This window comes from Lacerta agilis, chromosome 7 (assembly GCF_009819535.1).
Source record: "Lacerta agilis isolate rLacAgi1 chromosome 7, rLacAgi1.pri, whole genome shotgun sequence".
Taxonomy (NCBI): domain Eukaryota; kingdom Metazoa; phylum Chordata; class Lepidosauria; order Squamata; family Lacertidae; genus Lacerta; species Lacerta agilis.
The window spans coordinates 76671986-76698366 of record NC_046318.1 but is presented as its reverse complement, the minus strand read 5'-3'; the positions used below and the strand labels follow the sequence as shown (position 1 = coordinate 76698366).

Here is a 26381-nt window from a genome sequence, read left to right as displayed (position 1 = left end):
CCAGTTTTCTGAGCTGAGCACAGCTGAGTATCATGATGCAACATGCCATTCTGGGCTCTTGGGAGGAAGGAAGGCCTGCAGCAAGCTATAAATACATAAACGGCACAAGCGAGCAACAGGTACTGGAAATCTGTAGTGCACAGAGGTTTCGTATGCACAGGGGGACCCCTTCCTTTGCTTTTCGTACAGCCACAGCAGCCGCTTGCACTGCCCCGCAGGCCCCCCAAAACTTGACGTGAAAACAGCTTGTTGAAAAAGGAGAGCAAAAGTGCCCCAGACCACCTCCCAGCCCAGCTAGCAACTAGCAACAGGAACTTATCTCGCGCAATACGTGGAGCCCTTCCTTATTTCTCACAGAGGAAGTATGAGCCTTGTTTAGCAAGAACGGCGTTTCATGATAGGCTGCCGAACTCTGCAAAAAGCCTCACTTCGCTCAGCTGTGTGCATCAGAACTGAACCTGCTTTCCCCTCTGGCGTTTCCAAGCGACATGGAAGCCAGGAGCCGCTGGTGAAAGGAAGAAGCAAAGGAAGAGGGGCGGGGAACTATGCTTGGCATCTAAACGCAAGGTAAGCTCTGCTGGAATCCAGCGCAGAGTTAGCCCCCTGCCGCACAGCGACGTTGAGAGTTCTTGCACAACAACGCAAGGAAGCTGTGGCGGTTTTGCTGGAGAAAAGGTTGTGGGGGGTTTAATCGGTTCTTTAGGCTGGTGCAAGGAAGAAGCTCCTCAACGAGGCCAAAATGGGATAGGAGGAGGCAACAAAATGTCTGTATTCATCGATTCCATTGAAAGCTGTGAGTGAGGTGCTAAACCTGCCCCAATGCCTCATACACTTTCCGGCACAGCCTGGTTTATAGGGAGCTGCTGTATATGGAATAAGACCTTTGGTCCATCTAGCTCAGTATTGTCTACACTGACCAGCAGCTGCTCTCCAGTAGGGGGACTTCCTGAGCCTTAGATGGAGTTGCTGGAGAACGAACTTGGGACCTTCTGCACAAAAGGCAGAGATGCTCTGGCACCGAGTTAAGTCCCTTCCCTCGCCCGTCACATACAGCAGTGTCCCCCCAAACTCGGGTCTCCAGCAGTTTTTGGACTACAATTCCCATCATCCCCAACCACTGGTCCTGCTAGCTAGGGATGATGGGAGTTGTAGTCCAAAAACAGCTGGAGGGCCAAGTTTGGGGGTGAAAGAAAAGGACAGGTGCATCTGCCGAGGCCTAAACTCCCTACAGGGGGCCCCGTGGCTCCCGTTCTCTCTGAGCATCTAAGCAGTGTGAACAGGAAGGAGATGGAGGAGGATTCTCCAATTGCCTTGCCCTGTTGACCTTCTGGGTGACTCTCTGCCCTGTCCCCACCCCCAGCTTCTTTTAGATTCGGAGGGGGGAAAGACAAGATAAACTAGTTCTTCGCACAATGGAATTTACAGGATGTAGCAATGGACTCTGGTTTGGCAGGCTTTAAAGGACACGGGTGGCACTGTGGGTTAAACCACAGAGCCTAGGGCTTGCTGATCAGAAGGTTGGTGGTTCGAATCCCCGCGACGGGGTGAGCTCCCGTTGCTCGGTCGCAGCTCCTGCCCACCTAGCAGTTTGAAAGCACGTCAAAGTGCAAGTAGATAAATAGGTACCACTCCGGCGGGAAGGTAAACGGCGTTTCCGTGCGCTGCTCTGGTTTGGCAGAAGCGGCTTTGTCATGCTGGCCACATGACCCGGAAGCTGTACACTGGCTCCATCGGCCATTAACGCGAGATGAGCGTCGCAACCCCAGAGTCAGACATGACTGGACCTAATGGTCAGGGGTCCCTTTACCTTTAAAGGAGCATAAGGCTATATCCGAGGCAACCAACCCTTGTGACTGTGCTCTGCCTCCTCCGTCGGAGGCAGTGATGCTTCTAAATACCAGAATACCACTGGAGGGGAGAGGGCTGCTGTGCTTTGCGGTCTGCACGCAGGCTTCCTTTGTGCATCTGGTTGGCCGCTGTGAGAACAGGATTGGACGGCTTGGGACAGTGGTCTGATACATAAGAGCTGTTTCTTACCCTCTGTTCCCTTCTCAGGAATAGGGCAAAGTGGGCAGCAAACATGGCTGCGTCTGGGATGTCTCGTTTGGCCCCACGGATAGAGGCAAAAGCCATTTTTCGCTTGCTTTGTTTAAGCAAAGCCAGAAGCGTTTTGAGAGGCGCATCACTTCCCATGGTATATAATGCACACATTTTCCTTCCACCGCACTGCTGCCTCTGGCTATGTGGGTTTTGCAGGTGTCCGAAGCCATAAAAAAGCCTGCAAAACCCATTCAGCAGAGGCAAAAGGCAGGGTGAATTTCCACACCACAAACAGCCTCTCTCAAATTGCCTTTTGCAAATTGCAAGACATACACACCGAGAGAAATGGGCGCATTAGCTTCCTGTTCCAAAGCAGAGTGAGAAGCCCTTCGGTGAACGTGTTAAACAAATAATAGAAGCACGGCATTTCACAGAATACTTTGCATGCCTTGACAGGGTCACAGTGGAAGATATGAGAAGCAATTTCACTCCAGTATCTTGAAACTGACCATTCTCTCTAGAGCCCTTTCTCTCTTTTCTAAGCCCACTTTTGGCTTGGGAGAGGGAGTCCTGACTACCTCTGAAATGAATTACTTTTCCTGACTACCTCTGAAATGAATTACTTTAAAAAAACAACAACAAAAAACACTATATATTTAAAGCACTCCCCTGTCCAAATCCTGGAGCTGTAGTTTGTTAAGGGTGCTGGGAATTCTAGGTCTGTGATAGGTAAACTACAGTTCCCAGGATTCTAGGGAGGCAGGATGTGTGCACAACTGGTGGGTGGGAATGAGATCGATGCTCATTCAGCTCATTCTAATGTTATCCCTCTTTTTTAAAAAATAGTTTTTATTGAATTTTACATATTTATCTTCATCACAATAACATCATATCAAATTAAAAGAAAAATACCAGGTTTTCCCTTTCCCCCCACGACTTCCCTCAAGCACCTCTTCTGGGTTTTTTTTTTACATTCATTCTTCTGCTTATTTATTATACCTTAATATTGCATTCTCTAAATTAATTATTATTATTATTTTATTATCATTTTAACACCATGTTTGTAATTTCTATATTTGTTTGTTAATTGTAAGTGTTTACTCTAACCCTGCTAGTGAGTCCATTTCTATACAGTGTTTCTGTAGGTAACAACATAAATGGTTACCAAATCTTTTAATTCTCTCTTGTCCTTGTCTCGAAGTCTTTCAGTTACAGGTGGGTAGCCGTGTTGGTCTGCCATAGTCAAAACAAAATCGAAAATTCTTTCTAGTAGCACCTTAGAGACCAACTGACTTTGAAAGCTCATACCAGGAACAAACTCAGTTGGTCTCTAAGGTGCTACTAGAAAGAATTTTCGAAGTATTTCAGTTAGCTTTACCATTTCAGCATATCCCATCAATTTTTCTTGACATTCTTCTTTAGTTGGTATCTCATCATTTTTCCATTTTGGGGCCAGCAAAAATCTCCTGTTATCCTTAAGGGTCTGCTCTATGCAATTGGACAGGCAAGTTTAGAAACCCCTTTTCATCTCCTGGAGGGTCACTGTGAAGCACCTTCCACCTCGACCTCAGGATTGCATCCTGCCTTGGTAGTTCCTAGCAGCCTTATATCTAACCTGATGTCCTTCAGCTGTTGTTGCACAAACCCCCATCACCCCTGAGAGCCAGTGTGGTGTAGTGGTTAAGAGCGGTGGTGTAGTGGTTAATTATCTGGTGAACCAGGTTCGCGTCTCCACTCCTCCACTTGCAGCTGCTGGGTGACCTTGGGCTACTCACACTTCTCTGAAGTCTCTCAGCCCCACTCACCTCACATAGTGTTTTGTGGGGGAGGAAGGGAAAGGAGAATGTTAGCCGCTTTGAGACTCCTTCGGGTAGTGATAAAGCGGGATATCAAATCCAAACTCTTCTTCTACTCTTCTTCTGACTAGGGGTGGACCTGTCAATTTTTGTTCTCTCGGTTACTCATTTCCCCCAATCTAAAATCCAGTTTTCCGTATTTCAGCAGCAATTTGTGAATTTTCTGTTCCTTTGAAAACCCTCCCTGAAAATTCGCCAGCATTGTAGTGCAGATTTCTCCCAATAAACCCATTCCTGTCTGCCGTTTTGACTAATGTACGCATTCTAGTGGGCAGGTTCTCCTGACACAATGCATCTTTCTTATGCTATTTTCACTACAATATAATATAATATTACTTAATAGATGCATGTAGAAGGCTCATCTCCTGGCATCTTCAGGTGGCACTGAGAGAGACTCCCTTTCTGAAACCCTTTCTGAAAACGTAGACATTGCACTGAGCTAAATGTACCAACTGCCTGATTCAGTAAAGACCAGTTGCCTCCTTTATTCCTCATTTTGTTGCTGCCTTTTGCTAGTATTTTAACAGCACAATCCTAGTCAAGTTAACATAGAGGTAAGTCCCAATGGATCCAATGAGGCTTGGATCCTGCTTGGCAGGGGGTTGGACTGGATGGCCCTTGTGGTCTCTTCCAACTCTTATGATTCTACGATTCTAGGCTTACTCTCAAATAAGTCTGGTTAGGATTTCAGCCTTTTTTTCCTTTCAATTAAGAAACGAATTTCAGTTGTGGACCTGGAGGGCAGGATAATAACATTTATAAATGACGAAACAATCAATACCGTAGCAGCACGAAATCCCACAGAACAAGGGAGTCCACACATACCTTTCACCGAAAGGTATGATGAAGATTTGGAATGGCACAAAATAGTAGCTTGGGCTTTCAAGGTAACTGTGTGAGACCCCGACAGAGTAAGTAAAAGTCCCTACAGGCTGTTGAAAAACCAGAGCTACCACAGGCTGGAATTTGGAACGGATGAATACGCCAATTTATTTATTTGACAAAAATTACCAGCTGATTGGTTTTAAAACTAAGCGGTTTACAAGAAATATTAAAGTTATCAATTAAAAAAACCCCAGTCAGATACAATTAATAAGCTTTTAAAATAGTTAATATTGTTAATATCAATATTAATTAATGTTAATAGTTAATAGTAAAAGTATATATAAAAGAGAGAGAGAGATTAAGGCGCATCAACATTTATGTGTCCGGATAGGTTCGCCTAAGCAAAAATATTATAGGTAGGTGTCTAAAAGTATACAGCAATGGCGCCTGACAGATGTCAGTAGGCAGGAACTTCCAAAGTTCTGCCACACTAAAATATCAATTTGTTACAACTGTAGAAAGAGTATTATGTTGCATATTTATCAGTGCCTGTTCTGCAGATCGAAGCAGCTGAGTGGACTCACATGATATAAGGCGACCCTGCAATTTTTAGTGCCTATCAATTTCTCATTTTTTCAAATCTTCTTTCACCACAGTTCAGCATGAGTTTGCAATATTTTTAAGTCCTCATAAAAAAAGTTTCCCAGCATTTTAGTGTGCCTTTTCCCTAAAAGGACCGTTTTGGTTTGCAGTTTCCCCTAATACGTTTTTATTTTTGTATGTTATCTTCACTGACATATGGATTTGTGTGCAAAATGATTAACGGAGAAACCACATGCTGGTTGTAGCCCAACAGAAACATGTGGCCAAAAATTAAAAGCGTTATTACATTAAAATAAAAACTTGGCCCATATAAGGAATAAAATATACAGGGAAAACAGAACCTTAGATCTCAAAGGAGGCAACATGGTATTGTCTAAGTTCAGCAGCCTTTACTGCAAATACAGCTATGTTAAACATTACATACCTCTCTGAACTGGACAACAGATATTTACCGGTACCTTTTCCCATATTACTGCGGGGAACAACCACCACTAAAGATTTCTCTAATTATATTTGCCTGTTTCATACAATTTACAGTATAACATGTAGTATGTGGTATCTTCTACCCAGGTAAAAGGGCTAATCTCTGGGGATTTTCTTGAATCTCCCTTCCAGAAAATTAGACTTCAAAGTCCAAAAAAATCCAGGGGTGTAATTGTTTTGCAGAGAAAAGGTCCTCCGATAAGTATTTCTCTTCCCCCACAGTGTGATTTTAAGGCGGGCAAAGTACTGGAAAATCTGGATAAAATCATGATCAAGTCCATATTTCCCCAGTAACAGTTTACTGATAGCTATTCGGGTGTTTGGGGAGGATAAATGAGGCTGCCCTTCTGTACACAATGCTGTCAGTTCATTTACCAAATGTCTGGTTTTTTTTTAAAAAAAAAATAAGACGACAGCCTCCAACACAAAATAAATTTGGACATACTCCAGTCACATGTGTTCCTGGTGGGAGACCCAATAAAGCGCAAATAAATCTATTCTGTATTATCTCCAACTGTTTTGGCTTCAAAACGCCCCAGATTTCCACACCCTATGTCAACTGAGGAATACACAAAAAGACCTGAAGAAGTGTGCATGCACACGAAAACTCATACCAAGAACAAACTTAGTTGGTCTCTAAGGTGCTACTAGAAGGATTTTTTAAATATTTTTATTTTGTTTTGACAAAAAGACCTCTTAGAGCTGGCATCAGAAGATCGCCACCATTCAATCTGGCAAATTATAACACTGACTCCATGGAATTTTCAGCCTTTTAGTTTATTAGTCTGCCAGTGACTATTTCATAGGCCAATTCCCATGCAGACTCTCTCCTGATTTACACGTTTTTATACACATTTTCGGTCAGAGAATCACAAAATTCGTAGAAGTGTGGGCTTTGAAGGCTAGCTGTTTTTCAGTGTGCATATTGTTTCGGGGAGTGCAAATTAGGTGAATCTGAACCAAGCCTCTGTCTCTTGCTCAAATTGTTATGAAACTAAGCTGTGTCTTATAAAACCAGCGCTGTCTGTTTTAATTCTTGAGGGTACAGTATGTGGCTACGTTTCAGGGAATGGTTTCCATCCCTCTGTGGTTCAGCTGAGAGCAAACTGAGGCAGAGTGGGGGGGTGGGAGGAACCCTGGAGAACAGAGATGGATTTGAGGAGGCAGAGCATGTACCGGTATTTTGTATGCCTGAGTTTGCGTGGACTAAGCCTATTGACATCTTATTGTCCCTGGTGCCCCCAAACACATACACACACTCTCTTTTCATGCTTTGACTGCAACTTCCTATTATGCAAATACAACATCGGTGGAAAATACTGTTTAATACATCAGTTCTTGGCAACGTTTCTGGTTGCGGTTTTCGGCCACTGTTGTGACAACTTCAGGGAAGTTGTGAGAACTTAAGCGAATGCATGCGTTTCTCAGACATATGCAGAACGTCAAATAATTAAGAAGAAGAATCAATGCAAAGTATGTGTCTGCGTTCTTCTTCTTCTTCTTCTGACAAGCTACTAAATGCCAGTAAGCAAAGCAGGTGCTAACCTCAAGTTTCTGTATCTGTTTTTGCTACTTTAGCTCTGAAACTCGCGTTTTGAAGGAAGAACAATGGGGAACACTATAAGAACGACAAAAACCACGCCTGAGATAAATATCACACCCTGGCAATCTGGTAAGTGTGCTTAAATTAAATTAAACTACAATTTTGGAGGAGGAGGAGTGGGAAGAGAAAGGGAGACCATAAATTGTTGACGAACAGCCTACTTAGACAACTGGGCCAAAGCAAACAAGATGAATTTTAACAAGGAGAAATATAAAGTACTACACTTGGGCAAAAAAAAATGAAAGGCACAAATACAGGATGGGTGACACCTGGCTTGAGAGCAGTACATGTGAAAAGGATCTAGGAGTCTTGGTAGACCACAAACTTGACATGAGTCAACAGTGTGATGCAGCAGCTAAAAAAGCCAATGCAATTCTGGGCTGCATCAATAGGAGTATAGCGTCTAGATCAAGGGAAATAATAGTACCACTGTTTTCTGCTCTGGTCAGAGCTCACCTGGAATACTGTGACCAGTTCTGGGCACCACAGTTCAAGAAGGATACTGACAAGCTGGAGCATGTCCAGAGGAGGGCAACCAAAATGGTCAAAGGCCTGGAAATGATGCCTTATGAGGAACAGCTTAGGGAGCTGGGTATGTTTAGCCTGGAGAAGAGAAGGTTAAGGGGTGATATGATAGCCATGTTCAAATATACAAAAGGATGTCATATAGAGGAGGGAGAAAGGTTGTTTTCTGCTGCTCCAGAGAAGTGGACACGGGGCAATGGATTCAAACTACAAGAAAAAAGATTCCACCTAAACATTAGGAAGAACTTCCTGACAGTGAGAGCTGTTTGACAGTGGAATTTGCTGCCAAGGAGTGTGGTGGAGTCTCCTTCTTTGGAGGTCTTTAAGCGGAGGCTTGACAGCCATCTGTCAGGAATGCTTTGATGGTGTTTCCTGCTTGGCAGGGGGTTGGACTGGATGGCCCTTGTGGTCTCTTCCAACTCTATGATTCTATGATTCTACTTGACATGACATGAGCAAAAAAAAAAATGTCTTTCAGAGACACCATCAGCATATGGTGGCCTCAGGCAATTGTCAGCATCCCAAACCTCCAACAGGTCCCACTACTGACTCTGACCTGGGACCCTCCTCAAATGGGACTCCAGTCAATTGGGCAGCTGCCATTTTAACTGCCCACAAGGCCCCCACAGTTGCGGGGTCGCATTTTAATTTCCCACCTTATCACAGAGCGACACCATGACATGACGGGGAATTAAAATCACAGTTCCATCAGAGTTTGGTCAAAATGGGGGGTGGGGGTGTCTTGTGGATTTCATTAAGGGCTCACTTACTTACACCCACCCCCAATAAACCCGAGCATTGCCCCAATCCTAAATCTTAGCTACTGGGTGCTTCACACCTTTAATTCATCACCTGCAAGCTATAGTTTGCATCTCGCAGCGGCGGACCTTGGGGTCTCAAATTTCAGCGGCACCCTTTGCGACGCCAAAATTCACCCCCCCCCCACCCCCCTCACCTTCTGTTCTATTTCATAGTTCTGGCACCCCTGAGGCTCTGCACCCAGCACGGCCAAAACTGGTTGCGTTCCCCTAATCTGTCTCTGCGTCTCATACCAAAGTCAAGGAGTGCATTTTGAACTGCTAAGTGTGAAAAGGGTTTTGTAAGACTTTTTAAAAAGCACACCTTTACGCAAAAGAACAAAGATCTTCTTTACCTTTAAATAGTAAGCTCAAGCCTGGCCTGTGGCTTGGTTGTTCCCAAAGTTTTAAGAAATACAAAAAAAGCCCTTAGAGAAACATACCTGTGTAAAGGATAATAAATAAGCAATGAGGACTAAGTTCCACATAATGCTAAATATTGGGATGAGGGAGAAGAGAACTTGGGTGGGGAGCGGAATGGAATATCCTGGAAGCGGGCTTGGCTGCTTGACTAGAAATCTGAACAGGATCACTCCACATAGCAATGTTTTCTCGCAGAAACTTGCTCGCCCTTAGTTTCCTGAGTTTTAGTATCCTTTTTGGAGTCTCTCAGGAAAGGGTTAGAGTCAAGGTTTGGGTGTGTGGAATGGGGCTGTGCTCTGCATGACCCAATGAAAGCTTTTGTGTGTCTAGGTCCCCAAACCACCGCTCAAATGAAACACACTTCACACAGAAATTTAAGTTTAAGGTTTTTGGCATAATTTTGGCCGCAACTTTATCAAAATACAAAATATGTGAGTGGTTGCTTAGGCATTGGTTCAGACTATCTGTCCCACTGAGTGCTCACTGGAAGGGCAGATCCTGAAGCTGAGGCTCCAGTACTTTGGCCACCTCATGAGAAGAGAAGACTCCCTGGAAAAGACCCTGATGTTGGGAAAGATGGAGGGCACAAGGAGAAGGGGATGACAGAGGATGAGATGGTTGGACAGTGTTCTTGAAGCGACTGGCATGAGTTTGGCCAAACTGCAGGAGGCAGTGGAGGATAGGGGTGCCTGGCATGCTCTGGTCCATGGGGTCACGAAGAGTCGGACACGACTGAACGACTGAACAACAACAACAAATCTGTCCCACTGGGGACAGAACTGACATCCACCCACCTGTGGAAGTCAGTAAAGGGAAAACACTTTGGGGGAGAATGGGAGTCAGGGGTCTGACCCTCGCCTCTCCCCAAATGTTCCCAGGGGCTCTGGCCCCCGACCACGGGATACGGACAAAAGCATGGCGAGCCCCTGGATTCCTTTAATGGAATTCCCCGTGCAGCAGCAGCATTGGAGGGGCAGCCCCAGTCAATCCTGACCCCTCCACCAACCAAATGAATAACCAATGCCTAACCGCCAACCTTACAAGTTGTGACTAATTGCTACACAGTAGGCGAAAACCAGATGGCACCAGCCAATCAGCCAAATGGAAAAAAAAATTCCTACCAGGCCCCTGCCCCAAAAGCAGACGACCGACCCCATGACAGGCATAGCAAGGTCATATGCAGAAGCCTAATGATAGGGAGGGAGGGTGGGTGATCCGATACACGCAGCAAAGAGGAATCCCACGCTGCGTGCAAAGTAATATATAACCTCTGGGCTGTCCATCAACAATTGCAACATAGAAATCTCCCCAACGACACCCAGAGCCCAATCACAGCAATGGCCATCTATACGATCCTGCCCAGCAACAGAGGGGTGACTTGCTGGCCCCCACCGCACATGTGCTCTCCATGAAGGAGAACCCGCTTTGCCATTAATAAATTCTGCCCTCCTGCTCATTGGAGGGCACCTTGCACCATCACACACACGCCAGGGTCTCCACTCCTTAGCTCCCAGCTCCACTCCTGCGACCATGCAATACCTACCTATGCTGCTTTTCAAACATAGCCGATAAGACCGTCTGACTTCTGATTATTTTAAAAAGCAGTTAAGTTGCCTTTCCGTGCCTCTCTGCACCAGAACCCCGCAGAGTCCAAGCTAGCTGTAGGTGTTAAAACCAAGCAGCAGCTTCTATTTCCCAGAAACTATGGCAATTTAAAACCACAAAACAGGAACTGTGTTATGCTGGGACCCGTGGATGCTTGCAATTAATGGGGAAGGGCAGCTGACTTTGTCACACGGCCTGTACCCAAGTTGGCATCAAGGTGACAATGTAGAAAATCCAGCCTGCAGGATCAGATGAAAAGTCAATTTGTTCCAGTATCCTTTGCCCACCTTCCCAAACACACATGGTGGCCAAGCCAGATGGTTCTGGGAAGCTCCTGGAGGCAGGATAAAGCCATTGCAGGGCCACACTCGAAGAAGAAGAAGAAGAAGAAGAAGAAGAAGAAGAAGAAGAAGAAGAAGAAGAAGAAGAAGAAGTGGAGTAGTAGTAGTAGTAGTTTGGATTTGATATCCCGCTTTTTCACTACCTGAAGGAGTCTCAAAGCGGCTAACATTTTCCCTTTCCCTTCCTCCCCCACAACAAACACTCTGTGAGGTGAGTGGGGCTGAGAGACTTCAAATAGTGTGACTAGGCCCAAGGTCACCCAGCAGCTGCATGTGGAGGAGCGGAGACACGAACCCGTTCACCAGATTACGAGTCCACCGCTCTTAACCACTGCACCACACTGGCTCTCAAGAATATGGCTTAGCCATATGGAACAAAGAACAGGAGCCATGGAGACAAGTAGAGATGTTGCAGCACAAGCCCAGGCCAGTTTGCACTGGACTCCAACATGCACGTGGTAGGAATTGACCCTGGGCACACAAAACTCACCATGCGTTACACAAGGCAAGAATACCCTGCTCACAAGTGCCACCGGCTGCAAATCTGGTGCAATGGGTGGTTACAAAACCCTGACAGGCTCTTGGGTCATCTTAACTTGAGACGTCAGGGAGGGCGAGTCCCAGTGTTTGCTTATTTGTCCCATGTCTGGTATGGAAATCGCTCCAGCAAATACAATTGGTATCCAATGTCATTGTTGCTTTTAGTTCAGAAACAATAGGCAATTCATCACTTCCTCGTTCCCATTTGCACTGTGCTTCCTTTGCACTGAAATGAACAGGTTGGAATAGCGTAATGGGAAGCTTAATTTATGTGGTAATGTAAATTATATAGTTACGTGATGTCATTACAAGCAGACAGTGAGATGAGCAATGTTGTTTTCAGAGGAAGGTGAACTGCAAGAGAATGGAAACATTACTGCATGAGGCAAATACAGGGTTTAATGGAAAACGATGCCTTCTTACATTTAGAAGTGTGCTGTTGAGCTACTTAACTTTCCCAATATATCCACCCTCATCCGGTTCTTTAGCCCCCCCCCCACCCCCCAAAAAAGAGTCTTCCAGAGCAGTTTACAGGTCACTGCAAACAGGACAGTTTTTGTCCTCAGATTTACAGCCTAGAAGCACACGGCACAAAGGAAAATGTACTGGGAGGGAGAAGAAAACAAGCAGAAATGGTAAGGCGCCAAGGATGGACTGCAAACCCCTCCTGCATGCAAAGCGCTATGTTATGGTCTGTCCTTACAATCTCACTTCCCGATAAATTTACGCATGAGCAAACGGGACATGTAAATGTTATCTTGTGCCTTTTATGACGAAGGTGTCATGTTTTCTCTGCCGATGGCAGCTGTGCTGCTGGCAGAGGAACTAGCCAAGTCACCAAGGTGCCCAACCCAACTGCTAACTGAACAGGAAGGCGACCTTGATTTTTAAGACTTCCTGTGGTTTTGCATTTCCGCCCTGTGCTATTTTTAAGCCTCAAACTATTTTTAGGCTATTGGCAAGATAAAAGATGTACTGCTTGTTTGACATAAGAAAATCACGCGCCATCGTTGATTAGATTGTAGCAGCCCAGGATAAATCTTCACCCAGAGGCAGGAGATAGCAGCCATCGCGGCAAAAGCAGGCCTAGTCTTAGTAGCGAACAGGGCTGAATATGTACCTGAGATTGTTGCCAGCTAGGCTTTGGGAGATGGCATTCAGGTGCCACATAAGTGATGGCAACTAAACAGGGTTTAAAAGGTTTTATGCAGCTCTCAGGTAGGGGTAATGGGGGCCTCCAGTGGTTCTCAAAAAAAATTTTTTTCTCTGTGCCACACTTTCAGAATGTCTTCTAAAAGTCAGACAGTTGTTTATTTCCTTGACATGAGAGGGTGTTCCACAGGGCGGGTGGCACCACCAAGAAGGCCCTCTGCCTGGTTCCCTGCAACCTCACTTCTCGCAGTGAGGGAACCACCAGAAGGCCCTCCGGCGCTGGACCTCAGTGTCCGGGCTGAATGATGGGGGTGGAGACGCTCCTTCGGGTATACTGGGTCAAGGCCTTGGGTGCACCAAGGTTATGACTGGATTTTGCTGAACATATTGATCAGTCCTCAACTGACTTCATATTTTGCATCCTTCACTCTTCTTCAGGCCAAAGAAGTGACTTCCTTGCTGTCCTTGACAACTACCCTGCTCCCGATATAAGCCAGCCTATATTTCACGTTGGAGAAAAATTGCGGGTGATATCAGAGTGAGTACCTTCCTAGTTTATTTTATTTCCAAAAAAGAAGCTTGCATTAAATTGAAGTTACAGGTGGGTAGCCGTGTTGGTCTGCCATAGTCAAAACAAAATAAAATAAAAAATTCCTTCCAGTAGCACCTTAGAGACCAACTAAGTTTGTTCTTTGTATGAGCTTTCGTGTGCATGCACACTTCTTCAGATACACTGAAACGGAAGTCACCAGACCCTCAAATATAGTGAGGGAGTGGGAAGGGGTATTACTCAGAAGGGTGGTGGGAATGGGTGATCAGCTGATAGGTGTGGAAAACCTGTTGACGACTCTTAACGGCTGCAATTGGTCTTGCAGGGAAAGGCAAGGGGTGAGATGGCTAAAGATAGCTTTGTCATGTATAATGAGATAAGAATCCAATGTTCAGACCAGGTTTCTCCATGGTTTTAAGACTGGTGATTAGTTGCAATTCAGCCACTTCTCTTTCCAGTCTATTTCTGAAATTTCTTTGTATTCAGTCTGTATCTGAAATTTCACCCATTCCCACCACCCTTCTGAGTAATACCCCTCCCCACTCCCTCACTATATTTAAGGGTCTGGTGACTTCCGTTCCAGTGTATCTGAAGAAGTGTGCATGCACACGAAAGCTCATACCAAGTACAAACTTAGTTGGTCTCTAAGGTGCTACTGGAAGGAATTTTTTATTTTATTTTGTTTTGATTAAATTGAAGGACAGCTGAGAAATTCGCGTTATTCAATGCTGTGCTGCCGAGAAATGCGATTTGGGTAGGCGCCCCCATCCCCTCTGTGCCACAAAAATTGGCAGCGGCAACAAAATTGGTTTGCAGCATCAACGGCGAGGGGACATGTGAGGGGCTGCAGAGGAGACCCAAAGGGCTCCCGTGGGCTACCGGAAATAAAACACACAACTCTCAAGTTTCTAGTCCATTTGAGCTGGGGGAGAAAATGGTTTCCGAACCCTACCAACGGGCAATTGATTTAAGTAGTTTCCAACAAATTCCCCCTCCTCTCTATCTCTGCATGTGAAACTGAGGGGGTGAAGTCACTTTTCCTATGTGCGAGAAACAACCGAAAGTCTCTGTTTTGTAAATAACTGGGCAACAGGGAAAGCTCCTCTGTTAAGGGGTTAGGGCTCTGAGGTGTTTTGCATGGCTCTGGTGATTCAAAGGGCTTTGTTCATAACGGACGTTTGCTTTTTCTATAAAGAAATAATTAAAAAAACAATGGGTGGATTTTGCTCAAATTTACCTGTTGTGTACCAATCACGCATTGGAGACCGTAGCCCACAAGCGTGAAAGTCAGCACTTAGTTGAAGTTTCCTTTTCCTGTTTTGATTCTGCTGAGGCACGAAAGGAAGCTAAGGGAACTTGCAGCCCGGGCCAAAAGCTGCAACTCAAATGAGAGAACGGGCCATGGGGCTACGCTGCCAACTTCTGTACCAAGAGCTGCAGAAAATGTTACTTCCCCTATCCTTCAACAGTCTGCCTGTTGTAATCAGTGGTACGGGGGCTTGAAAAGTTTCTGCAAAGATCCCAGCTTTGCAATCAAATATACAGCAGGACGGTATCAGGCTGCCCTACTCGGGGTAGACCCACCAAAAACTATGGACTTGAATGAGCCATGCCTTGCTTGAGTTTGTCGATTTCGTTGGCGCTACTTAGTATGGGTATTTAGTCAAATATCACCCAGACCACTTGGGCCCTGCTAAAGTTAGCATGTGAACAATCACAGTGGCTTCATATTAACCTTAAGCAACCCAAGGACAGTGTATTCTTCAATCTACCTCCCATACATCCGGGTTTTCCCATACATATTACCTATTCAGCAAAAATCCACCATTTTTCAGTCCGATTTCCGGATGTGTCCAGGAAAACCTGTACGTATGGCAGCCCTATTTTCTCCCTAGATGTGTGTCATTCTTTGGGAATGCTTATTAATATGCTAACACCTTCACTTTATCCTTTTTATTTGCACAATGTAACGTGAGTGCATCCTATTGAATGGCCAGCCATTCCCAAATATTTTTAAAGTGGATGTGAAATTAAGATATATATTTTTTGCCCTGACATGCATCTCTTGTTTACACTGGTACGTGGCCTGGGAAGACTTTTGAGGGCCACACAGAGAGGCTTAGAGGGCCGCATTAGATCGCTGGACTTGAGATTCCTCATCCTTGACCAAAAGTAGCACAGAGAAACGATCTTCCTCTTGTAAGGGGCATGTGGGCATTCCAGACAGATGACAGAGTTGTAAATTGCTAATCTCCGGCAGAGACAACAGCGAAATGAGCAGCTGACATATGATTGGGGGGGGGAGGTGTTACCTCATCTGGAAACAGGAAGTCTCATTAACTTTACTGAGTTTCTTTTTTTATACAACGGGTGGAAAGAGGAAGTCTAGTAAGTTTCACTGATGATCACCTTTATCCTCATATGTCTCTCGGAGTTCACAACCCACAGGGATATATTTTAGACCATTTTCCTCACTCGACTTGTTTCACTACAATTAGGTAAATTTCAACATGCATTTTATGGCTTTCTCTCTCTCTCTCTCTCTCTCTCTCTCTCTCTCTCTCTCTCTCTCTCTTGCAGCGAAGGGGGCTGGTGGAGAGCCCGTTCCCTCACTACAGGTCAAGAAAACTACATCCCAGAGAAGTGTGTAGCAAAAGTTTACCACGGGTGAGGAAACTCCCAGTATTGTCTTGGCGCAGCTGTATTTTTTGCATCATATAAATGTGCCAGGTAGCGGTGTCGGACTAGGACCTGGGGGATCAGGGTTCAAATCACCACACAGCCATGAAGCTCACTATATGACCTTGGGGCCTATAATCCTAACCTGTTTTACAAGTACAGGTGGGTAGCCGTGTTGGTCTGCCATAGTCGAAACAAAATAGAAAATTCTTTCCAGTAGCACCTTAGAGACCAACTGAGTTTGTTCTTCAGATACACTTCTTCAGATTCTTCAGATACACTTATTCAGATACACTTCTTCAGATGGACTTCTGTTTCAGTGTATCTGAAGAAGTGTGCATGCACACGAAAGCTCATACCAAGAACAAGCTCAGTTGGTCTCTAAGGTGCTACTGGAAAGAATTTTCTATTCTGTTTTACAAGGTTGTTGTGAGGATGAAATGGGGAGGAGAACTATGTAGGCCAGCTTGGGCTCCTTGGAGGAAAAGTGGGATACAAATATAAAGGATAATAATCATAATCTGTATAAAAAAGCTAGACAAACAGACAGACAGATACAGTAGATAGAGGACAGATAGATAGATAGATAGATAGATAGATAGATAGATAGATAGATAGACAGACAGATGATAGATAAGGACCTGAATAATGTGTCTAGAAATTATGGTATTTTGGCTTGTGAGCCATTGTATAAAATGAACCTCTGTGTTTCTTTGTTCACCATAACGAAGAATCTAAAACCAACTACAACATCCCCATCTTTTGACCAAAGTGGAAGTAATTTACAGGCAGAGGAACCCAAACTTTTTGTGTGGAAAGCCAAAGGGATTCACTTTCTTCCATCATCCCATATAAGCAGTGGGGAGAGTGTGGGTTGTCTCTTGCTCAGGGGAGATCCACTTATTTTGCTCTTTCCAGCCTTAAAATAAATAAGAGGTGGCTGAGCGGTGTAAATTTTTGCATGCACATTTAAAAAAAAAAAAACTTTGCTTGCAACGCAACACTGTCTAGAACACTGCTAGGGGAGTTCTGAAGAGATGGGGGGGTGATAAAGAAGAGCTGTGTAGGAGTTTTTTAAAAAAAATTAAGAGAAGCTTTTAACTGAAGAAAAACTCCCCACCGCTGTGCTTTAACAACAGCAAAACAACCCAGAGTTTTCCAGTGCTTTGCAGGCGACATTTTGGACACCCTCAACCTCTTGCAAAACCCATGGACCTAGAGATAGATGATAAGGTAGATAGAAAAAAAACATGCTGCTTTCTGTACAGAAAAAATACAGAGGGGCATAGCACTCGGGGGGGGGGGTGCTGATTCAACTTGGGTGGGGGAATATTGACATCACACTTCAGCTCAGGAGGAGGGCTACCCCCAAATCTCTCCAATCTGCTTCATTGTGGAAGTGTGAATTTGATAGATTTGATAGTTTTGACTTAAAATGTATACTGAATTGAATTTGCCCTCCATTCCTAATGATGGGCGTTGGAGTCTACCAACATCTAAAGGGACACAGGTTCCCCGTCCTGATATAAATCTCTCCAACACATGCACAAAGCACCATATTTTGGGGCATCTCTCTTGCCATTCATAACTAGCAATTTTCCAGCTACTGGGGGACATCTACATTCGCAGCAATTTTTTTTTTTTTAAGTAGCAGTACCAAAAATACATTATACCAAATTAATAGAGTGCCATAATGCGATTAAGATAATGGGGAATATTGGAGTGATCTCAAAGGACAGGTTGGAAGAGGAATGGGATGCCTTTAGGGGATATATACAAAATTATATTGAAAGACCTGAACTCCTATCAGAATGAAATAAGTTCCGTGTGAAAAATAAGTTAGAAGGAGAAAAGAAGGAATTCAAAATATTAGTATTGAAAATAATAGTATAAATAATAGTATACAAGAGAAATGATAGAAGATATTGCAGCTGAGAAGATCGGAAGCCCAGCACTGGGTGAGGTAGGGGGTGGTGGAGGTTAAGGGTGGTAGAGGGGTGAGAAGGAATGTAAAATGTTATTTATAGTCGTAACCAATCATTTTCTACACAATGTATGGGAGAATGTATGTATGTATGTGTCTATTAGTATGTTTTAATATTATTATTTTTCAATAAAAATTTATTTTTTTTAAAAAAATACATTATACGGTACTCCCCTAGTTAACTCTGCATTTCTGTGGACAAGACCTGTTTGCCTTTTCACTCAGTCTCGCTTCTCCTACAGTTGGTTATTTGAAGGTCTGGGAAGAGAAAAAGCTGAAGAACTTCTGCTGCTTCCCAATACCAGAATTGGCTCGTTCATGATTAGAAAGAGCGAAACAACGAAAGGTGAGAAAAATGAGATTTTGCTTTCAACTTTTGCCACTTCTCTGTCTGATACTTCCTCTTAAGAGCAGTTTAAGCCAGACTTCGCAAACTTGGTGTCATCCAGATGTTTTGGACCATGACTGCGTACACACTATATACCTTCAAAACACGATCGAATCACTTTCCTTTCCTCAAAGGATTCTGGGCACCGTAGTTTGTTAAGCGTTGCTGGGAATCGTAACCGTGTGAGAGGTAAACTACAGTGCCCTGAATTCTTTGAAGGAAATAATGTGGTTTGTATGCACTCGAAAGCTTCAAATGGGAGGTCCAAACATCTAGAGAACAGCAGGCTTAAATACTGTATTTCAGACTGGCTTAAATGCTGTATTATTACAGTGGTGCCCCGCTAGACGAATGCCTCGCTAGACGAAAAACTCGCTAGACGAACGGCATTCATCTAGCGGAAGCCGCCCCGCAAGACAAAAAAGTCAATAGGGCTGCTTTTTTCCGTTTAGCGGAGCGCGGCTGTCATTGCCGCTTCGCTAGACGATAAAACCGCAATACGAAAAAATTCGTAGAATGAATTATTTTCGTCTAGCGGGGCACCACTGTATTTAATTTGGGTGTTCCAATTACTCTTTAGAGGTTGGCATGACAAGCCAAATGGGATAAAAACAAGGTGTGCTTGCAGTGTCTCTATTCCTCTAAAATGTCTTAACTGCTCCTGGGTTTCTCAGTATCCAGACAAATGGATGATTGTTTGACTCTTCTCCCTTCTCTAGGTTTATATTCGTTGTCAGTCCGGCACGTACAAGTGAAACATTACAGAATCTTCCGCCTGCCAAACAACTGGTATTATATCTCTCCTCGGCAAACTTTCCAGTGCCTTGAGGACCTTGTAAATCACTATTCTGGTAAGGAGGCACATTCTGATATTAAAAAAAACCAAAACAAGTGTTTTCAAGCTTTCAGAAACACAGCTCACTGCATAAGTCTGCTTTAATTCATACGGTTACCTTGACTTTTGAGTGGAGAAACATGATGCACGATCGCAAATGGTAATCCCCGTGGGATGCTCAGTTATTCTGCTTTGACAAGGCTGCAGATCCAATTCCTGAAAGATGTGCAGGGGCACAGGGACAAGTATTGCTCGCCTCCTATGTAGTGGCCATTGCATAACAGTTACCCAAGGGTCAAACTATGAGTCCTCAGGAAACAAGTATCCAGTTTTGCAAGATATTCTCTTCCTACACTTCACAAGTTCGTGGATGTGCCAATATTGTGCCAAACTCTTATATGCAATCACTTCTTACATGAACAGTGGGCTCTTGGGAACTGTTTAAACTCCCCTGAAAATTCCCCTGCTTTAGAAATATGTTGTTTTTAGTTTTAGGAAAACTGCCTTTCCTCTTCTGGTTGGGCAGACTCTGAAAGGACCTGTCTTTTATTTGTGCGGATGTGGAGCTATTAAGGTTTCCATCGATTGTTGCAGCTGGTTTTAGTGTTTGCCAGTTGCTTTGGGTGACTTGCATGAAGCACAAAACTAATCAATCTAGAATAATAATGCTATGGAGTCCATGTAGTTCAGTATTGCCAGCACTGACCGGCAGGAGCTCTCCAGGGTTTCAGGCAAGGGGCGCTGCCAGCCCTGCGTGCCAGGGATTGAACCTGAAACCTTTTCCATGCTCCACCATTGAGCCAGGACCCTTCATCCTTATTTGTAGCCCCAGTAAAAAAATCATAGAATTGTAAAGTTGTCTAAGGACCCAGGTGGCGCTGTGGGTTAAACCACAGAGTCTAGGGCTTGCTGATCAGAAGGTCGGCAGTTTGAATCCCTGCCACAGGGTGAGCTCCCGTTGCTCGGTCCCAGCTCCTGCCCACCTAGCAGTTCGAAAGCACATCAAAGTGCAAGTAAATAAATAGGGACCGCTCCAGCGGGAAGGTAAACGGTGTTTCCGTGCGCTGCTCTGGTTCGCCAGAAGCAGCTTTGTCATGCTGGCCACATGACCTGGAAGCTGTCTGTGGACAAACTCCGGCTCCCTTGGCCTCTAGAGAGAGATGAGCGCCGCAACCCCAGAGTCGGACATGACTGGACCTGATGGTCAGGGGTCCATTTACCTTTACCTTTAAAGTTGTCTAGTCAACCCCCCTGCAATGCTGCTACTTCAAAGATTTTGGGTCATTCACCTGTCTATCAAGGTGAACAAGATCATGACCCAGAACTATTCAGAGCCAAACAGATATAGCTATGTAATGATACCACTGGTGGCTAACTATGTATGTACTCACATTTGTCCTCAGTCTGAATGTGGGTGGGAGCAGGGGGGGGGGAGAACAATGTTCCTGTTTCTGGGGCGATGGGAACAACACATCCTGTTTTGATGGTTTGATGGCCTGCTAACATTGCACATAAAGATTTTGGCCCCGTGCCGACAGCAGTTATATGTAGCTGGGTGCAACTAGCATTAGAAGATTGTGAATAAGCTCACCAACTCTGGGAAAGCTCAGTTAGTAGAGCATGCAGCTCTTAATCTCAGGGTTGTGGGTTTGAGCCCTATGCTAGGCAAAAGATTCCTGCTTTGCAGGGAGTTGGACTAGTTGACACCGGTGGACCCTTCCGACTCTACAATTCCATGATTCTAACTCCACATCTTGTTGAAAGCGATGCAATGAGGAAGAATGAAAGGCAGTATCCCGGATAGGTTAGCCATCCTATCAGGGATGCTGCAGCAGTGGGATCTCTACACCGGCAGGAATCAGAGGCTGAATCCAGTACGTTTCAGAGCACAATTCAAACTGTTGGCGCTGACCTTTAAAGCCTTAAACGGCCTTGGCCCAGTGTACCTGAAGGAGTGTCTCCACCCCCATTGTTCAGCCCAGACACTGAGGTCCAGCTCTGAGGGCCTTCTGGCATTTCCCTAACTGCAAGAAGTGAGGTTACAGGGAACCAGGCAGAGGGCCTTCTCGGTGTTGGCACCCGCCCTGTGGAACATCCTCCCATCAGATGTCAAGGAAATAAACAACTATCTGACTTTTAGAAGACATCTGAAGGCAGCCCTGTTTAGGGAAGTTTTTAATGTTTGATGTTTTTAATGTTCTGTTGAAAGCTGCCCAGAGTGGCTGTGGAAACCCAGCCAGATGGGTGGGATAGAAATAAATTATTATTAATTATTATTATTACTATTATTATTTCAGAAGCACCTGCAGGGTGCAGGTGAAATCCATATCCACTGCATTATTTTAAGCAGGACACATATTCCAGTGTTCATTTTCATCCCCGCACAATTGGACTGGGGGCAAAGGAGATCAGCCAGATTTCCTTGGCAAAGGGGTCATTTCCCTCTTCCCTCAGCACTCATTCTCTTGTGGGCACTTCGACTCCCTTTTTCAGAGGGGTGCAAGTAAAAGAAAACGGACAAAAAGGAGAGGCATCGCTTTTCACAGGGAAGAGGCAACAGCTTTGAGGAAAAGCTCCCCCCTAGCTCAGTGCTGAAATCAGACACGGGTTCACCCAATATGATATTTGCACACCCTGCAGTCCCATGGACTGCAAGAAGATCAAACCTATCCATTCTGGAGGAAATCAGCCCTGGGCCACTGCAGGGCTAGTCTCCACAATGCACTTCTCAGGGATTATTATTTGCAAGCTTGACACCTGTAATCTGAGCTACGTGAGCTCTGGGGCCGATTAGAACGCTGTCATGCTGAAAGCTCACTGCACGCTCGCAAGCTCTCGCCATCAAAAGGCAACACCACTTCCGAGTGGCAGAATGTGCCCCTCAGAACAAAGAGAACGAAAGTGGGAGGAGCCTTCCTGCGCGGGGGGGGGGGGGGACGGGACACACAATGCAAACGTTTGGCCATTAATGTCAATATCACATGCATTCTGCATAGTGTGAAGCCACAACATTTGCCTAGAAGCCATGTGTTTTCTCAGAACTCAGTGGTGGCTGACACAATGCGGGAAGGGAGAATGGAACACAGCTTCACAGCTCGGCGCTAGATAAATATCAACAGGCAGCACACTTATATTTAGGCCATTTTTGTGGATAGAAACATCCAACAGCCCAAAGGCAGAGTGATAATCTCATTCTTCATCATGCATTTCAAAGCTCTTTGCTTTTGCTTTTTTTAAAGTTTGCAATAGAGGATGTGAAAAAGTGGAAGAGACACGTTGATCGACAGCTTATTTTGTAGCCAGTTCTAGGCTGTTTTGCAGAGAGAGGTTTCTCCCCCCCCCCATACACAGAGATGCTGAATGGCCCAAAGTCACCCAGAGAGCCTCCTGGCTGAGTGGGGATTCGAACCCTGCCTTCCCAGGTCCTAGTTCAACACTATAACCATTACGCCACACTGCCTCTCTCTTTTCAGCAACAAAACGAAAGAGCAGCAGAGTTCTTGCTTTACTCCAGCTGTGCTGTAAGCAGTGTGGTCTGTATAAATCAAAGTCAGCTTTCAAACATTCTCCCTGTTTTCAAGAACCTAAGAAGAGCCCTGCTGGATCAAGAGACCAATGGGTCATCTCTCCCAGCATCCTCTTCTCACAGTGGCCGACCAGATGCCTGTGGGAAACCCACAATTGGGACCCCTCCCCCTCTTGTAGTTTCCAGCAACTCTGCCAGCTCAGACACAAAAACATTAAGGAATTAATTTCATCTTTAATGTTCTCACTGTAAGCTGCCCTGGGAGTTACTGAACTGAAAAGATGGGGTGGAAACATAACCAAGAAAGAAACAAAAACATTGCAAGAGGCAGAGACCATTTTGACTTGCAACTCATATTGCGCCCGTTTCTTCTTCCAGAGGTAGCCGATGGCCTCTGCTGCACACTCACCACTCCCTGTCTCACCCAACACACGAGCAGCAACGAAGTAAGGAATCAAGAGCCGAGGAACCAAGAAACCCCCGTCGTGATGCGCAGCAAGACCTTCTCATGGAAGGATAAACAGAGGTAATGTTTCGCCGGGGCAGCTGATGCCAACCTTCCCCAACTCAGCGCCCTCCAGATGTTTTGGACTACAACTCCCATCAGTCCAGGCCCAATGGTCAGGAATTAAGGGAGTTGTCATCCATAAAGGTCTGGAGGGCTATTTCAATGCAGATGGTGCTCTGAGATTCTGCAGCTACAAAACCCCAGTTCTGCAAGTGGAATAAATTACTCTGTTTGACCAATATAAGCTTGCTAAAGCATTCATGCTTCGTACGACATGTGCAATAGTGGGATTGAGTTTTGGACTCCAGAATTTACACTTCTGTGCCTAGTTTATTCCTTTTCTGATGTTGTAGACAAAAAAGGGGGGTGCTAAAATAAATTATCTGAAAAGCGGGGTGGGGAATAAAGGGGTTGGAAACTGAAATTCGGGAGACGGCGACAGGCAGTGGCTGATTACTTTGTTGAACCCACACCTACTCAGTGATACAATAATTTAATAATCCCTCTGCACACTCTAAGTCATGTTCTCACTGAAGCCTGGTTCATACAGTATTCTGTTGTGTGGATGTCAGAGTTATTATTATTTTTACAAAGGGTTGCCTGCATGATTTATGTCAAGCAAAGCCTTAGCAGAGAAGCCACCTCACTTTTGTAGCATGTGCATATGTGTGCGACTCTCAAATTCCCCCTGTTACTATTTATTTCTCTGTGGTGGTGTGCCGTGTACTCTTACACACCCACCCCACCTGTACTTCAAGGTCCGTCTAAACTGCCAACATCCCCCCCTTCCACTCGGTGTCCTGTAGTAACAAGGGTACTCCAATCCAGCTACCATGGCCAGTTTTAGGCTTGGCTCTGGGCTACTGGGATGTAAAGTCCTTTTGGCCTATAGTCCAGGGCTTCACTCATGTTTGATCCCTCCCTGCTACTGTTACCTCAGCTCACAGGGCAACTATGTGGCACTTCTAGGCTTTTAGTCCCTGCACCCCTCCTTAGAGTCACTCCAGGACCTAACTTATCACCCTGTGAGTCTTTCGGTCCACTTCTCCGAGTTCATCCTCTTTTGAGCCCTCCTAACTTGCTGGATCAAATAATCGACGATATGTCTCGGCACAACAAGAACAAGGCTTTATTTTTCACCAAACATAACAGTCTTAATATTTCTTTTGTTTACAAGCTTAGTTACGATAGAGCATATCTTCCTTCAGTTGAACAACATTATTTCAAACCTAACCACCACTATCCTGGCCCCCCCACCCTCTACCTTCCAGTCACCACTCTCCCTCCACCCACTTCACCTCTCTCGAGGGCTGCTCCCTCCTTTTAAAGTGCGGAATGTCCCGCCTCCCAACAGCGAACTGTCACTCTAACGGAGTGCGACTTAACTCTTAACTCCCTGGGGATACTCCGAAGCCCTCAACCTAGAACCAATCCGTTACAATGTGCATACACATGATGTCTCCAACTTAGTTATAACCAGCCAAAACACTCTGGAAATGCTGCATGGATACATTGACTTGATGGCTTGGAGCATGTGCATTTCTGTCTTTAAAACACACACACACACACACACACACACACCACAATGATATCATTAGGGTAAGAAAGAAACCAGGTTTGGAAGCAGGACAAACCATTCTTCTTCAACGAGAAACCATCTCTAGTTCCAGTTGCAGAAATGTTCATGCCGATTTCCTTCAGGTCCAAATGTTAGACCAGGATAGCACCAACATGGGTGGCACAACACAAAATGGCCTGGGGACACACAAACCCATTTTGTTCCACATTCCCAGACCCATTTGTCTGTCTCAGGCATCCCCAACCTTCGGCCCTCCAGATCTTTTGGCCTACAACTCCCGTGATCCCTAGCTAGCAGGACCAGTGGTCAGGGATGATGGAAATTGTAGCCCCAAAACATCTGGAGGGCACGAAGGTTGGGGATGCCAACTGCATTAAGCCAAACTGCAAAGAAGCCAAGGCAGTTGAGGTACCCTATTTTGTGTCAATACCTCAGACAATAAACAACCTCTCCTTTCTTCTTTTTAAAGATCAACTGAAGATGACAGTGACATTGTAGACATTCTTGGAATAGAGGACTCTGGCCTGAGCTTTGGGCTGAGGAACAGCATCAGTTCCTATCTTGCCCTAACTGGAGAAACTGACTCTTACACAAACAACAGGAAGCAGAAAAGCCGGTCTGTCATATTACGGAACAAGTTCGAACCACCCTTCATTTATCACGAGAACCGATCCTGATAAAGCAGAAGGTGGCCAGGAAGAAACTTAAGATACTCCATGTTCAAACGACAAAATTTTTGCACTGTTGGGAGATAACGCGACCACCATTTTTTTCCAGTCCACAAGAGACCATGTCCTCGGGGACAGAGCCTGGAGACTGGGCTTAAAGTGTACAGCGAAAAGCAGTAGACGCCGACTGATAAGGAAAGCTCTTTCAGGAATGGCTCTGGTTGCGAGAACAAAGAAACGTGTATCCACCAGGTCGTTCAGGTTTGGCTAGTTACTATTTCTATAGGCTCTTATCCAAGTCAAAGGCACTTCTTCCCCCACAATGCACACTCTATTTATAATAGGCGCGAGTTATGCACAGCAGTACACCATCACATGCATTTTAGGTCATAGAACTGGAATATTATCAGATCTTAATCTTCTGCCCTGAGGAATTTTTGTTCCAAACATCAGGCCTTCCTCTGACCTGGCCAGACCACACAAGACCTTTAGCAGAGTTCATCACACAAAGGAGAGTTCGTCACACAGCTTCAGATAATCCAAAGCTTGGGTTATTTTGCTTATCAAAATCAGGTGGTACGGCCCTACCCTGTACCTCAGAATGCGGCCGGAAGAATCATTTCTTTTTTACAATTCCATGTAAGAAGAAAGCTAACACAGGGAGACAAGTCAGTTAGATCCTTTCCCTCTGATGCCCTGGTTTTTGTTTGTTTTTTGTTTTTTTTAATGTAGAGAAAATCTACGTTTTCAAGCAAAGTAGTCCAGCTGTTGCTGTTGCTGTGCTTGCCTAAATCAAATCCAGATTAGGTTCTGCCTTATGAAATCCAGAGCCAGCATGTTTTTAGTTAATAACTGGAGTTATTAACTAAAT

The 26381-nt window shown here is 45.0% G+C and overlaps 2 protein-coding genes across 2 annotated transcripts in view; one reads left to right on the top strand and one right to left on the bottom strand.

The window, feature by feature from the left end:
• LOC117050448 (thyroglobulin-like) overlaps positions 1–2133 on the bottom strand; it is a 50001-nt gene extending 47868 nt beyond the window's left edge. Inside the window, exon 1 of the mRNA XM_033156112.1 lies at positions 2038–2133. Coding sequence (XP_033012003.1) covers positions 2038–2133 — 96 coding nt within the window. The remainder of the gene's footprint in view (positions 1–2037) is intronic.
• On the top strand, positions 257–26174 carry SLA (Src like adaptor). Its single transcript, XM_033155883.1, has 8 exons — positions 257–567; positions 7386–7479; positions 13232–13331; positions 15924–16010; positions 18249–18352; positions 19114–19245; positions 23134–23281; positions 25312–26174. Exons 2-8 carry the CDS (start codon positions 7416–7418, stop codon positions 25517–25519), a joined length of 843 nt encoding a protein of 280 aa, XP_033011774.1. The 5' UTR covers positions 257–567; positions 7386–7415; the 3' UTR covers positions 25520–26174.
• The last annotated feature ends 207 nt before the right edge of the window (positions 26175–26381 follow it).

Excerpts from the sequence above, each read along its gene's own strand:
- SLA (XM_033155883.1), top strand. The coding sequence starts at position 7,416 with ATGGGGAACACTATAAGAACGACAAAAACCACGCCTGAGATAAATATC. Across the intron at positions 13,332-15,923 it reads AAATTGCGGGTGATATCAGA|CGAAGGGGGCTGGTGGAGAG; the intron begins GTGAGTACCTTC and ends TCTCTCTTGCAG. Across the intron at positions 16,011-18,248 it reads GTAGCAAAAGTTTACCACGG|TTGGTTATTTGAAGGTCTGG; the intron begins GTGAGGAAACTC and ends CTTCTCCTACAG.